Raw genomic sequence first — 16,230 nt, forward strand, 5'->3', positions numbered from 1 at the left:
AAAAGATTATGAAAATGGTTCCAAGGACACCAATTACTGAGTGTTGCTCCCTATTTTTAAAACTTGGACTGCATGTAGTACGAAGTGGAATGCCAGTGTTAGCATGAAAAGCTGCCCATAAAAGTATCAGTAGTCTTGACATTCTAACTGTATTTTTAAATTTGTATTTTTAAAACACCAAATTCCATTGTGTGTTCAGTAATTTTTTTCCTTGGAAAACAACATTAACATTTCTCCCCTGCTGTTCTTCTCTCTCTAATGCTTTTATTGTCTTTTGTCTCCTGCTTCTCTTTCTATCAGGGTGGAGAACATGGCAATGCGTTTGGAGGAAGTCAATGAGAGGGAACACTTCATGAAGGCATCATTGCAGACTGTTGATATCCGTCTGGCCCAAATGGAGGAGCTTATTGGACGAATTGCCGTTGCGTTGGAGCGTGTGACGGGTGTTGAACGCGGGGAGGTCAACAAAGTACGTTCTCGGACTTCATCTGACTGCACAGACTCTGCATACATTATCCGCCAGGCTGAGTGCCCAGAAGCTGCATACATCCTCCGTCAAAGCAGCTTTAATAGCACAGAGGGGAACGCCTACCGTCTACAGGAGGCACTAGAAGGGCCAGCTGAGGGCTCCATGTCCCCTCCTTCTCCTACTGGCATGGCTACACGAACAAGGAGCCACTCATTTTATGTTGGTGCTGGTCGTGGTGGTGAACGTGCAAGTGGTGCTGAACGAGCTGAAAGCTTCTTCAAAGAGCGCTCACTGAGTCTTCACCGAGCCAACAGCTCACAATCTGTGTCCTCAGCTGCTGCCCCCAAGGAGTCTAAGCCCCTCCCACTTGCGACACTGTCGGTCTCCCAGCAGCACCGTCCATCATCATGTATTGATATCTATGTCTCAACATCTGAGGAGGTGGGGCCTGCAGAGGTCTTTCTGGATCCTCTCCGTGTGATCCCACCGCTCCAGAGGGACTCCTCGCTGCAGTCAGATACCATGGAGACGGTGCTGCCTGGAGGCCGGGATTTCAGCAGCGCCGCAACCAGTGGTTTGGGCGACAGGCACTCGGAGGGCGGTGCAGGCAGCAGTGGAACAGCTGGAGCTATGTTTGATGACAGCGCCGCTGCTGATTTGTCATTGTGCTCAGCACACCTTTTACCAGACACCACCTTACCTCCTTGGGATATGGAACCATCCCCGCCTCCTTCAGCAGGGCTCCTCGAGCGCTCTAAGAGCAGCCGCTACCTCTCTACAGCAGGCACAGGATTCCTGGATGAGCCTCCTCTGGTCAAGTCCCACAGCCTCATGTTCACACCAAGAGGCTGCTATGGAGGACTGGGGGGAGCAGGAGTCCAGGTAAAGGCTGCAGAGTACACCAGCATCACTGACTGCATCGATACACGCTGTGTCTCGTCTCCATACACCCCTATAGAACGCTCAAACTCACCTGGAGGTTCCACCTCATTCCCCTTTGATAAGCCGTCAGACATTGGTTCCTCTCACCCGGAGAGAGAAGCAGAGCTTAGTCATACAGAGTCTGATCCAGAGGACCCTGAGGACCTGATGCCAGCCCCAGATACCCCTCGCCTAGGGGGCCTTGGTGGGCCCAGTGGAGCCCCTCTCTGCTCCCCCTTCTCCAGGCTGGAGCGAGCAAACAGCTGCTCTTCAGACGACTCCCATCCTTCCCTCACGCTGGCCCCTCCGCACCGGAAGAGCCTGTCGGTGAGTGAGAGGATGGAGAGGGGACCGGGTCTGGGGGCAGACAGGGGGCCTGGGCCTGGAGGGCGGGGTCTGGCAGGACCCAGAAACCCCTTCCTCAGGAGCAAGTCTGGAGCAAGGCCTGAGACGGCCAAGACTGACAACCTCTCCATGAGAAAGCTGGCTACTCCATCAGCTTTCCGCAGCTTTGATAGACAAAACTATACGTGACAAGGACACGTCAGTGCACTCACACACTGTTAGGACCAGGAAGGAAAACTGAGAGGGCCAAGGGCAAGAGAGAAAGCAGGGTGAAGCTGCCCGTAGATGCTGATGTGAACCAGATCTACCTTTTTTCACCTAAAGTTTCAGGATAGAAAAGTTTTTTCATAGTCAGTGTTGAAGGGCAGCTTTATCTTGAATCATGAATCAGAGGGGAAAGGGATGGAAGATAAAGGGGTCCTACTGTACACCAGTCAAAACAAAGAGCTATGAATCTAGACTAGTTTTTACCTCTTGTAGCTAAGTATCTCTCAATGGGGTGTTATGGCAATGGAAGGTGTATTTGTACTGTATGTCTTCCACCCACCACCTTTACATCAAGTAGACATCTGTCACTGTGTTACATCACATATCAGTCATGTTAGTCAGACAAAGTATACTGTTACTCCTAGCAGCATTATATGGTAGACGCTGTTGAGTCTGAGAGACTAAGAGAGAGGAAGAAGACAGTCACCTCATATTGTCATTTTGTCTTAGCATAGAGTCCTTGCTATTGCAGAACATTTGCTTCAAATAAGTTTTCCTCTCTTCATATAACCCTAACTCCAATTTGTAAGACCCCAGCAACTAGCAGGCAGAAAGACGTTAACATTTCTGGCTGCATCATAAAGGAATTAAGTGTTTGACTTAACTGCACTTCAAATGATATCTGTAACATGGCAACAACTTACCTCTGGATACACAAACACACTTTTTAAGTAATCAATACTTAATTTTTTTAAGGGAATATCAAGTGTTTTTCATATACATATTGTAGCATCAGAGATTAAATCCCATACATTTCAAAATAAAATACAAATTACAGGACCCTTTATTTGTCAGTTTAGTTAGAAAAAAAAGGCAGCATTTGAACACACTCTAGTCAAAAAGTCATTACTCTATCATGTGTCTCCGGTCAGCCAGTGCTTGAAAGCATAAGTCTGTATCATGTGAGTGAGGGAAGCCACTGCTTCAAAGGCCAATGCATAAGAAAGGAACTATCATATAAGAGAGGATGATTACATGCATATATATGATCACTGAAATGCTACATATCATGAAGAGGTAAGCTTCAGTTCACACCTGATCCCAGAGAGCTTTAACAAGTGCAGTTGCAAAATATTGGGACAAGAGGGCGCTATGAGCCAGTGTCAGACACAATGCTTGCTGGGCGAACCTGATGTGAAATGTCTTTGCCTGCACCAGACACCAAAAATCTTTCCACTCAATGAATAGTTGCTGTCTCGTAGGCCCGCCCTCCTCTTTCGGGTGTTTTGGCAGTGGCATTATTTTGCAATGGTTTTACATCCACCACCACTAATGGATCCGTCCTTCTTCTACTACATAAATGTCTTTCATTTGTTATTTCGCTTTTTTTTTCTTTTTTCATGGCATTCAAGGCAAACCACTGCAAAAAGAGACTTCAAAGGAAAGTAACTGCTCAATGACAAAGTCAGTTATAAATTATATAAAGGTCACTGAGAGCTCCTAAAGACAGAGCTCATTTGTGAGTCAACTCTAAAAAAAGCGGTCAAGCATAGGCATCCCAGCTGAGATTTAAGAAAGGTGTGCATTTTAAGTGACATGGATGAAGAAATATGGGGTTATTATAATTAAAAAAATAAAGCCAGATCAGTGTTTTAAAATCTTATCTTTTGTTTTTTATTGTAATGGAAGAAGTCCAAAGGAGAGGACGATGTCTTTCTCTGATAGCTTTGTAATAAATAAAAATAGGAGAAATGAATAGAATTCTTACTGATTTTTCATGTTTGTTTTATATTTTCTCACTCTTACAATTCCGTTTAATCATGTTGCATTTATTTTGAAATTGATCGTATTTATTGACATTTTCTTGCTCATTATTGATAATTACAGTAAATGCCTGTTTGAATTACAAAATTAATATTTATATCTTCTCAATGATATTTTTGTCGAATTTTAAGTATTTTCTAATTAAGCTTTTAAATTTAATAAAAGAAGACCATCTACATGCACTAAATAATGATGTATTATATTATTTATTGAATATAGAACTGTCTGATATACTGTACATTTCGATCATATTTAAAATATTTAAAGTAGATTTTATTGTATGTTTTATCAAGCAGCTTGTGAGAATTTTCTAATGTTGACAAGGCAATACACAGTTGCCAGTATACCAAATTTAGGGTGCCTTTTGGGCATGGATGGAGTATGTGGGGCCTGAAGTGGTTCAAAAATCTGTGAAATTTCTCATCTTTGTCTTCTCTATCCATAGAGGCCAAATATCAGTGATTATTTTCTCATAGACCTTTGTCGCTCTCTTTGGACACGTCTGATGTACAGAGTGAGGAAACTGTCATTATTGGTTGACTGTATCATTGCTTGTTTGGACATTTATTTGAAATCACCAAAACACATACACTACCAGTCAAAAGTTTGGACACACTTTCTCACTCATTTCTTGCCCCAATGCCACGAGATCTCATTAAAAATAGTAATTTCTTAGCTTAAGAGAAATTATATTTGAAGGGCAAACTGATGCCTAAGTGGTTTGGGAGAACACTACATGACCACATTTAGTCTGAGCAGCAAATCAACGGCTCAAAGCTTAGCTGGAGATTGCTTGCTGCGTGTTATTTGCTTGTTCTCTCTCTTATTTCTTTTGTCTTCATTCCACCGTTCCCCTTAAAAGAAAGGCAAAATGGCCAAAAATAAATCTTTAAAAAAAGGGAAAATATCTATTTGCACCTGAAACTAAGACATAAAGATGAGGATGTAGCATCGCCAGACAGCTGTTGCTGTTGTAGTAACTATTCTTTCTTGCTTAAATGAAATAATCAAATTGTCCCAGCCCAATCTGAAAATCCAAACATCCACACTGTTAAACTCCGAGAGTTGATATTGTTTAATTTGTCTCAGAGCTACAAATGCTATTATCTAACAGTGGTCATAGGCTGACTAGTGCTTTTCATGAACAGAACCCAAATCGTTCTTTGTACAATACATGGAATGTTTTCTAGCCACAACGTCAACATAAATGGTGAATACAGATCATGTAAGTCAGATTGAAAAGTAAAACACTTCAGCAGCATGTTGTAGTCATGCAATACATACAAAAGATCATATTTGTGATTTTTTCGACAAATATGTGAGCTACAGTCTGGTGAAGAGATGAAAGGTTGACCCCAGGTCAGTGCTCAGGGACAATATTACCCCAGTGATGCAAGGCAGAAAGTATATCATGGAGGCTTGGTGGATAGAAAGAAAGAGAATGAAAGCAAAGCAAGAAAGATATGAGTGTGTCTTGAGCAGAAGGCTTCCAATATAATCACTGTGCTTTATGAGTCTAACCCACAATCTTTGGGGATCATAGGAAAGCTATATATTTTGTGTTTTAATGTCTTTAATGGAAATGGCAATAGTATATGAATGAATGTCTTCATACCTGATAGACTTGTTCACCCAGAGAAGTTTAAATTTCCATTTTTTTCTTTTTATGGAGGAGTGTGTTTGACCCTTACATTCTGAACCAAACCTAACTTTGTCAAACCAAATGGAAATAAGCTGAGTTGACCTACCTGACCTTGCTCAGCTGTGACAGGCAGGGCTACCCAAGCAAAGGTCATACAGCTCAACTCAGTTTTGCATGGTGAAGTGTATACACAGATGACTGTGTTGGACTGAAGGTTTAGATCCTATTATTTGGCCCATTGTTACAGGAAATTGAAATATTATTTTAGAATTTCTTTATCCTTACAGTAAAGAATATATGAGACAGCATACATGCCCATGGCATGTATAAACTCTTATGTACTTGATTCTGAAATGGTTTTGTGATATGTTGACATGACTGTGGTGAAAGGTGTTGATATGAGGTGTGCGTGTGTGCATATGTGGGTATAACTTAAGTGCGTGTGAACCCAGACATGCAGATGCCACTAATAACAGGGAGGCATGACAACACAACACAACCCAATAGAATCTCAGTGTATAGTATTTTTAAAATATTTTCCTACACTATATCTTACAGTTTGGAGGAATCATGAGCATATTATGATAATCAACAGATGTGCTTCCCTCCTATGAAACCTGTGACTCATTATCAAAAGAGAGTTTCACGCACATGTTTTTTCTGCAATAATTGCTGATGTTGTTCAACGAAAAGGGACCTGTCCCTCTACTGGTCACACTTTATTTGATGTCCTTTTAATGCATGCAGTTCTTCCACTCAGCGTGTACAGAGATGACCTGTAATGATGACTGCAAGAAAGATAGAGAGAGACTATAATATGAAATCAAAGTAGTGAGTATTTGGATGCAAATACAAATCTGTATTCTTCAATGTGAATAGGATCATGTCTGGCATGCATTGTTAAATAAACAATTAAATAGATTGGTACCCTGAGTCATGTCTGTTTTACTTCACCTAGATCTTTAGCCAGTAAATGACAAAAACATGTGAGCAATGTATGCAACATCACATTTGCATGCTGAGTCCTGTTTTGTCTGTTTGACCAGATGAGATGTTTCTCAGAAACAAGTTTACACAGAAAAAGAGTGAGTGTGAAAGAGATTAATCATCCATTCATTATCTATACATCACTTAATCCTCATTAGGGTTGCGGGGGACCTGGAGTCTATCCCAGCTGACTCAGAGTGAAGGCAGGGGACACCTGGACAGGTCACCAGTCTATCACAGGGCTACATATAGAGACACACAATCACACTCACATTCACACCTATGGACAATTTAGAATCACCAATTAACCTCAGCATATTTTTGGACTTTGGGAGGAAGTTGGAGTGGAGACTAATCATTTTGGTCAAATTGATTATCAGAACAATGATCTAAAATGAATCTACAGAAGTAAACATCAGCAATGTGCGATAGAGGTAGCGGTGGCTCAGTGGTTAAGACTTTAACAAGTCCTGTAACCCCGTAGTGTGGCTGACCCTGTACTCTGACCTATATGCAATATATCTCTTGTACTGATAAAGTTGTATCTATCCATCTATCTACATTTCTATGACCCACTTCATGTTGAAAGCTGCAAATGAGCCAAGAGACTGTGCAACCCATAAAGCAAGGAGGCACATCAGAGGAGCTGTTCTGCAGTCATGGCAAAATGTAAGACTCCCCCTATCTCCCACTGGCTCTCACTGGTTGTGGTGAGAAGAGTGGGACAGGTGCAGCTGGGTGGGCTGACATTTTAAAAACTGCCCCAATGCCATGAGGCAGAAACACACCCTTGAACCGCTGGCTGAAGAGAAAATTCATTCACACTCACTTTATTTACTAGAATGTAGGTGAAGCAGAAAACACATTACTATGTGAAATCGTACTTGAGTAAATGTGCTTATGTACTTTCCATCACTGCATGCATGGTCCCAGTGATTTATTCCTATGTGGCTAATTAATTATTCCATGTTCCATTTTGTGGTTTTACATGCGCTCACACGGTTATTGGCCCAACCGTGCAGGCTTCCCGTCGTTGCTGTGTCTGTCCTGTCAGTGTGCAGCGCTGTCTGTCTGACAGAAGACGCCCTTCGACTGGGTCTTCCAGTCTGTCTTGCTGCGGGAGGTGGAGGGGCCTGTGCGCTCCGGACAGCGGGCGAACGGAGGTGCGTCAGCTCCGACAGCGCACGTGGAACAGAACATTTTGTCCAGAGATTACGCACGTGCCCCCGCTCTCTTACATCACACGGACGCGCTCGAAAACAAGCCTAGTCTTTGCCAAAACCAGCGTCTCATGTCGACACAACAACTTGACCTAGATGCGCCGTGCACTCTCGAACTCTTGCACTTTTGCGCGAAGGGAAGTAACAGCAGCGGCAGCCGAGGAAGCGGCTCCTCTTCCACGGAAATGTTTACCGGGCTCCGCTGAAGGAGGCGGAGAAGGAGGGCAGGAGGAGGAGAAAAAGGAGGGCAGCTGTTATCTACACGAGTCAACGTGTCCGGCCAAGATCCTAGTTTCACCCAGATTTTTTTTCCTGGAAATTTGGGGGTCCTGCCACCAATTCGAGAAAAAGTGGGGGCGGAGTTTCAGTGTGGAGCGATCCTGGAATAGGACAAAAAGTCCCCGCAGTGCTTCATTCCGTGGCGCACAAACAGGAACTTTGTGTTATTGCTCGTGCAGTGGTCCTCAGCTTTTCCTCCTGAACAGTTTGTTTCTTATATCGTGCGAGTAATACACACACACATTAAGGGATCTATGTGAATCTGCTCTGAGGTAGTGTCTCATTGCTGCAGTGCAGACAGGACCTGCCCTCAACTGTCCAGGATATTTTTGCAGTTGCTCAGGAGAGGCGTGGCCCTCCCCGCTATACCTGAAACACAACTACATTGTTACTGTACTGCAGCATAAAATGTACACAATAGTGTCAACATACACCATTGTGTGTCTGTTCACAAAGCACAGACGCAAAGGATTTCCCTTTGCTCAGATCATGAGACACGGAAATGCACTAAAACGCCACTATGTGTGAGTTCTAGTCATATAAACAGCCCCAGGGCAGAACATGTATCCAAGAAATGTCTACAAAGTTTCTAGTAAGTGAAATTGTCCAGAGGCAGCATTGCCCAATCCCAACTCCGCCAAAGCTGAGTAGGATTTTCTAAGAATTTCGGGCGTGAATGAACCACCCACTGCACGGGAAACACTCCTTTTTTTAAACAGGAGGAGTCTTATTACACTTTAAAGTGACTGGCTGCATTAAAGTCTCTTGCAGAAAGCATTACCACCATACCCATAATCCCTTTTCTTTTCTGTGTTGAAGCACAGAGGAAAGAGAACTGCAGCCGTGTTGATTAAATAAAATCGAATATTTTCCGGACAGGATAAAGAAAGACAGACTTAGTGCGTCACAAAATACAAAAAATAGGAATAGCTGCAGAACTCCCCATTCCACTCAAAACTCCTGAACATATGTTTGATATGTCATTGTATAGAATTGTCTTTCTTTCTCAAGGTAAACTTTCTTAATATTTAAAGCCTGTAAAATGTAACTTACACATACCCCGCGGTTGTAAAGCTATTATGGCATGCCATAATGACATAAACTGCCAAACCTCATAACATTTAATGTACATGTTCATGTCTGCAGCAAGGACGCAGGTTTTATGAGTGTTAAGCGTATTGTGCAGGTTAGGAGTTGCTATAGATGATGCATGCAGTGCTGATTAAACATTTTTGTTAACAAGGCAGTAAATGGAAGAAGCTCTACATTCACTATGGGACTAGTTCACTGTTTGAGCTAATTTTACATTACTAGCTATTGTACGCGGGAGTTTGCATTGGCACCGAAGAGTTCAAGTGTAGCTTTGAGGACAGTTGAGGTGTGTGCTAATTTCGGACCGTGGTTGTGAAACTGGGACACGAAGTGAAACTTGTCCACAGCTATAAAGCACAATGGGCCACAGCGACTGGGTTGGTTTACAGCTAAGAAAACAAAACATTCTCTATATCTTGATCTGCAAGCATTTGCAACAGAAAGTTGTAAACATGTTGTTGTGTATGATAGGAAAATGGCAAAAAAAAAAAAGGGCCTGGAAACAGGTGTCTGTAAGCAGCCAGTTGCTCTGACAGGATGATGAGGACACGGCTTCTTTTCTCACAACAAGGTCACATTCCAGATGTTTGACTACTATACATGAATTTCTCAGAAGAATCACCAAATATATAAGGACCAGTCAGTGGAGCAAATGTGTCAGTGCACCAGAAAAGAGGGGTGGACCATAACACTTTTAAAACACTAAATTCAGACAATGAAATCTGAATTTGTATTTTCTAATGCTGCTGTTTAGACTCTTATTAAACTGCTTCTGAACTGTGGTTTTTAATTAAAAATTTCTTGTCATCATTTGATTAGTACTGGATTAAGCATCAGTGTAATTGCTCTGCATTTCTAGCTGCAACTTCCAAACCAATCTTGCATTTTGACTCCCATATTTCACCACTCATATTAAGTCCCTGAACGTACCACAAGTCTGTTCCCGCCCACTCTCCACCAATTCCAGCCTGTGATTGGTCAGCTGCTTCATCGATCACTCCGCTGAATAGGCGATTCCAAAAACCGAGTCACGTTTCCTCTCAGCCAATCAGAGCCCCGCTTTATTATGACACCGTGGGATTCCGCGAAATTGTTTCTTGGAGTTAAGAGAAGTGCTGCTCGCAGTGAAATAGGACAAGTTGACGCATGTGTGGGAGCGCACTGAAAGGCGGAATAAACGCAGACACAATAGCTCAGTCGGTGAACGCTGTGTCTTATTGATCCGGCGTAGAGAAGGAAGAAAAACAAGGACCTAAAGGGAGAAGGAGAGGCAGACGGGGGACGATTCAAGCCGCTATCTTTCCTGAGGGGGCAGTTTATTTATCCGCCCTGCAAGCTGAAGAAGAAAACGCAGTCTTTGCGGAACAGTCACATTGAAGACGACACGTGTGGATGATTAACCACGTTTCCTGGGAGGACTGCGCTCTGATTGCTTTACTGTATCCGTTTTGTGCGATTGTTTTTCAGGGAGGGATACAGCCACTCTAGAGACATAGTTTCTGCTCTCCGCCCGGATCTGCTACAGTGATGTCGGAGCTGGATGTCTCTGCAGACTGCGTCTCCAGCCGACCCCCGGGGCGGACAGAGGACATATTGAAAGAGAACCAGGAGAACAGGACTTTGCTGATGGTGGCAATGATTTTACTGGACTTGAACAAATGCAATCCCGCCGCTATAGGCGCCGGAGGCAGCAAAAGTCTCGGGGCCAGCGAAGCCGGCGCGCAGGAGAAGGTGGAGCGGGGCAGTTGCCGGTTGAACGCCGGGGACAGCCGGGGCTCGCTGGCACCCAAACAGCCCCGGAACAAGAAGGCGGGGGCGAGGCAGGAGTCCCCCGAGAAGAGGCACTGCTGCCCCTTCACCGGCTGCGGGAAGATGTACGGCAAGTCGTCCCACCTCAAGGCCCATTTAAGGGTCCATACCGGTAAGTGGAGGCTCTGCCGGGGCGACACGCCTACACCGAAACTCACCCGAGCGGTTCTGTTGACGACAGCAAAACCGCTCTGCGTCACTTCTGCCATCCTGTTTATTTCATGTTAAAAGCCTGATCTCCGCCTCTTAAGACGTCAAGTAACCTTTCGGAATGAGCACGTAAGAGTATTCCGATGTCATAATAAAGTCGTGATTATTTAATAAAGTGTTTAATGTCATGGATCGGGCCCACGCTCCGTGGTGTGGTGGAGGTGGCCCCATGCTCCTGCAAATGAGTAACAGATTATAGGAAAGGTGGTCCCGTGAAGTGGCCTGCTGGTGGGCGGGGGGTGGAGGGGTGGGTGTGTGTGTGACTGACCGGGCCATATTGGGCCCCAGAGGCCGACTGGGAGGGGGTGGGAGTGAGGGGGGCGTGTGTGTGATAAAGGTGCATTTTAATGTGTTGTTGACACGCAGCCAGACCGCGATCTGGTGGGAACAGCACGTGCCGCCGCCCGTATTTGAGATGCGCGGCAGATGCGTGGAGGTGTGATAAATCATCCGGCACCGGGACACTCAATGTTATCCAAGCAATGCCTCGGATGATTGTTTTTAATCTCGTCTTATCTCGCGAGCGATAAATCCGCGTCGTCTTGTAATTGGAGCGCGATACATGTCGACATATTGACTTACGCTTCTCATGCCGGTCACTGCGACACCGTTGTACCCACATGTTCTTGTCTGGAGATAACCCACACTGCACCACTATTTCCTCATACGTCACCCTCCTCCACTCCCCTCACGTCGGGTTGTAAACAACAGCAGACATGTGGTTCATGGGAGCACGTGGAGGAGGAGCTGGGTAAGGGGAGGGGAGGAATCATAATCTTGTTTATTCCTTCACAAGGTTGTTATCTTGACTCATCATTTCCAAATCAATATGTTCTGTTGTTGTTCCTAGAAAATTCTGTTTATCCAGGTTAGCCCAAAGTCTTGTTCAATCTTGCAACACATCCTCCCTTTCCCTCCCCTTCAACACCTAATCTGAGGGTTTTATGTTGCACACATGTATGTCTGTGTAATTATTATTATGGGAATGCAATGGCTTTTTATTTGCTCTCTATAACGGCTGAACAATTAATCGATTTCAAATGGAAATTGCAATTTGAAATAAGGCTGCAGTTTAGGATTTAGGGTGAATTGGGGTGGGTGAGAAGTCTCCCTTAGAAACAACATCTGTTTTGTTCCAATAAATATGAATATCAGTATAATATGTACACTAGATAGTATGGCTAAGTGAATCAATTTAAAGGATAATTACATCAGAATGGACCGTACCTAAAGTCATTTTGGTCAATACAAACTTTATGCAAACTTTATTTGGTAGTTATGCATAAGACTAACTTTATTTTTTAAAAATTGTTGTTTTTGATTTATCTACCACATTAGAAAACAAGAAAAGCACTCAGACTGCGCAGTACTCCGCCAAGGCTGTTCATTCCCCCATATGGCATTGTCAGAAATGTAGCTTTTTTTGGGGAAATGCAGCATTTGTTTATTAGTTATTGATGATCAGAAATCACAACAGCATAGAATGTGGCCATTTTATATAGATGTACCCACAAACAAAAGGACCTTGCAGTGAGCACAGGCGTGTGTTATGCATGTGTACATTATGTACGGATACTGAATCACGTCACCTAAATATGTAGCGGGAGGTGGGAATTGATGGGACTCGGAAACACCCCCACAATTTAATAAACTGTTCCTTGTATCAATTCCGACGGGTAAGTCCCGATAAGTCTATAGCAGTGGATTTGTAGTAGGATCGCTATCATGTGATCGGCAGCAGGCAGCTGACGTAGCCTTCACTTGTTGTCATTGTTACAGTGATGCTATCTTGCAGTGATACAGAAATGTTTAACAAATCCGTGGATACAGACTATAAGCTGCATCACTGGCAAAATCTAATGAGGCGGTCCTTGTGTCATTTCTGACCTTCCCTCAAAATTTCAACCAAATCCATTAGTCCATTTTTGAGTAATGTTACGCACAGACGGAATAACAGACGGACAGACAAACGTACGCCGATCGTCACATAACTCGCCGCGTTCCTTGGCAGAGTTAAAAATTAAAACACTTCTAGCTTATCTCATCACATTGTTGCTATTTAATTCAGAATTAATGGCCTAAAACTAAATTTACAACTTTACTCTAGCTTTATTTTCTTAAATATTTAAATTCCAGACATAAAAATGATGTAAAATTACCAGGAATGCTTAGCCAACAGCAAATTAAAGCTAACAAGTTATCAAGCTAATATAGCTAGCTATCCTTTAACACCGGCCCTCCAAAACACACACAGGAAAAAATTAATTAGCTAGTCTATAGCAGGCTAATGTAGCATAATACCATTAGCTAGTTAGCCTTTATGACTGATAATAGTGGGGTTTTTTTTGCTTCAGATTAGCTATTATGTTATTGTTTTAGATAGTAGAATACATAATTTGTCAGAAAATCTTACCCCAGGGGGCAGTTGTATCAATGATTTTACAAATTCATGCCGTCCTCCTTGTGTGATGGTCACACTTTTGGTGGTATCTCATATATGTGATACAAATCCCAATTAGACATCTTCTCTAAGTCATTCAGTCTGACTCTGTGAGGTCTTCTGTTTGTTTTTCTGTTATTGTAACAATTAAATTTCTGTCACAGAAATAGTGATGTTTTTGTAATCAGAGGACACTTTGTTCACAGAAAATCTAAAGGGAGTTTGACCTCTCTGGGATATAACTGACTCCACCCAAACTGAAGTTAAATATATTTCTTTGTCTGTGAATGACTTTTTTATTTATTTTTTATTGAATTGAATGCACTATATTTGTTCATACATTGCTCATAAAACATATTAAATATGAAATTTGACTTCATCAAATGCTGCAAAGAGAAAGTTAGCACTTCAGTTCTTTTAAACACACTGGCTTTCAATAAGTTAGAAGAAAATAAACCTGTAAAGGAAACAAGTGACTGATGCAGCGATGAGGAAGAAATGTTACGAACCCAGAGCTGGAGAATGCCTGTAATTATTATTGAAAAATTGAATTAAACCATAATGTGTGTGTTTCCTCAGGTGAGCGTCCCTTTGAGTGTACCTGGCCGGACTGTGGCAAGAAGTTCTCCCGATCAGACGAGTTGACGCGTCACTACCGCACGCACACGGGCGAGAAGCGCTTCAACTGTCCACTGTGTGACAAGTGCTTCATGAGGAGCGACCACCTGACTAAACATGCCCGGCGACACGCAGGCTTCCACCCCAGCATGCTCCAGGGCTCCAGTGTGGCCAAGAGACGCCGCTGCTCCATGTCCGTGTCCTCCTCTGATTCCGGAGACCAAAGCCCCGCTGGGGTTTGAGACACACCCACATGCTGTACATATATACATAAAGGTACATGCAGTAGATACAGAGGCATGCACAAACATAGACACACCCTCATGTGTGGTGTTTGTACCTTTACACAAACCCTGTCAAGTCAGACAACCAGCCAGACCACAATTCAGAATTTTTCTACGACACATGTAACATTGCGCAGCAGAAACATTGACTGTAATCAAACTTGATCTCCTTCTCTTGTTCCCTGAGGCGACTGGTTTTATCGAGGGTTATTCAGGGCCTGTGAGGAAGGTCTAGTTGTTTTGCCATTTGTAATTATTTTACTTTGACTTGTAAAGCTTTTCTTCTGAAAGAATCTGCCATCCAAGTGGCGTTTATGTACATATCTAGTTTTCATACACACTACATGTATTCACTTTGCATCAAAGATTTCATTTGCAGATGAAGACAACAAGAAAATATGTAAACAAAGTCTTATGACTGATATATTCCTAGTGAGCTAAGAAGTTTTGGAAATAGGCCTTTAGTGAATATTACTATTGTACGTATATTGTACTCACACACACTTGAACAGTTGCTTTTCAGTCCAGGGCAAAGTGAATGTACAGTATAGCAGTATTACCATGTAAATACAGCAAATGGACTTCCTTTCAGGTGGATGATTTACTCAGTATAGTGTAGTTAAGTGTAGAGTCATAAGAAAAGTTATAATATAGAGAAATGCAGAGCTCGGTTATTTAATGTCATATAATGGGCTACGGACTTCAGGTATAATCAAGTGTGCTATAAGCTTGTAGGTATAAGCCGTGTGTTCTCCCATGTTGAAACTTAAACGTCATCACATCATGATAAACTTGCAAATACACGCACCAAAATACCTTTACAGTACTTTAGTAAGACCTTAATATGTGAGCAAATCTCATTGGAAATTACATTTCAACACTTGTGTTGTTTTTTCAGGCTTGAATGGTGTCAGTAGTACAATATAGCAGGGTAAAAGTGGTAACTTATGGGTTGTTTTTTTCACTTACAGTTCAAACGCTTCAGTGTGTCAGATCATTCACATTGATTTATGTTCAGTACAAGTCTGTGCCTTTTGGTGGGTTTGTAGCAGAGGGGAATTTCTACATTTTCAACCTTGGGAAAATACTACCTGAATGAACACTGGCGGATTCTTTGTGTTGCTGTTCATTAATATTTTAAAGTTCAATGACTGTCTCTTATACCAACAGTGCCAGTTGCTGTATGCTGAAACAAGCTTGTGTTTGGATCTGGATTGCATTTTATCAGGGAATAAATGTGATGTGGGGTCATGTCAGTCAATATTACACCCCCTGGTGGTGACATGGAAGCACAACATTACTCACAATAGAAAGTCCTAAAACCTCTTATTTTATTGGGTTTTTATTTGTTGTAGCATTTTGAGTTAATTAGTTTGTGAATTTATGAATTCCATCATGTAGCATGGTTGTATGTATTTTATTTGGTACAGTGTATGTTTAATTTGTCAGGTAATCTTTTGTAATATTACTAAATGGGATGAAAGGTCTTATTAATCCACTACAGGAGCCAGATACATTGTTGATGTCATGAGCTTTCTTTTTATACTTGTCACATAATGCATTTAAATGTCCAGGTAGAGTGTAAGGTTCAGCAGAGGTGTAGGATGCAAACTACTATAAAAGTGAAATGTTTTTCTTTTCTGGCATTATGATACCTGTGGTTTGATGCTGGTGCCTTTCAGGTTGAAACCCGTACTTCTGATGCTACTGTACTGTAATCAGGGACTATCAATGCAAACCCCATGTTATTGCAATACACACAACTGTGGAATAATCATTGCTCAAAGGATTTAACATTAAAATATTATTTTCTTTCTAAACACTGGATTGTTCCTCCTTTCCTGTATCACACACCCATGTCTGACATTTTTAATATAAATGAC

At 42.5% G+C, this 16,230-nt stretch overlaps 2 protein-coding genes across 9 annotated transcripts in view; both read left to right on the forward strand.

Moving 5' to 3' along the window:
* The window catches only part of trpm3 (transient receptor potential cation channel, subfamily M, member 3), a 154,046-nt gene extending 147,711 nt beyond the window's left edge, over positions 1 to 6,335 (forward strand). For all 8 annotated transcript variants that reach the window (XM_055011060.1, XM_055011056.1, XM_055011059.1 and 5 more), the window contains one exon: positions 301 to 6,335. In XM_055011060.1, coding sequence (XP_054867035.1) covers positions 301 to 1,924 — 1,624 coding nt within the window. In that variant the 3' untranslated portion in view covers positions 1,925 to 6,335. The remainder of the gene's footprint in view (positions 1 to 300) is intronic.
* A 3,760-nt stretch (positions 6,336 to 10,095) lies between these two features.
* On the forward strand, positions 10,096 to 16,167 carry klf9 (Kruppel-like factor 9). The gene is made up of 2 exons (XM_023273735.3): positions 10,096 to 10,907; positions 14,025 to 16,167. The coding sequence occupies exons 1-2, from the start codon at positions 10,514 to 10,516 to the stop codon at positions 14,303 to 14,305; spliced, it is 675 nt and encodes a 224-aa protein (XP_023129503.1). The 5' UTR covers positions 10,096 to 10,513; the 3' UTR covers positions 14,306 to 16,167.
* Positions 16,168 to 16,230: the final 63 nt, after the last annotated feature.

This window comes from Amphiprion ocellaris, chromosome 6 (assembly GCF_022539595.1).
Source record: "Amphiprion ocellaris isolate individual 3 ecotype Okinawa chromosome 6, ASM2253959v1, whole genome shotgun sequence".
Classification (NCBI taxonomy): Eukaryota; Metazoa; Chordata; class Actinopteri; family Pomacentridae; genus Amphiprion; species Amphiprion ocellaris.

Coding starts and splice junctions, on each gene's coding strand:
- klf9 (XM_023273735.3), top strand. CDS start 10,514: ATGTCGGAGCTGGATGTCTCTGCAGACTGCGTCTCCAGCCGACCCCCG. Junction 10,908..14,024: donor CCATTTAAGGGTCCATACCG/GTAAGTGGAGGC, acceptor GTGTTTCCTCAG/GTGAGCGTCCCTTTGAGTGT.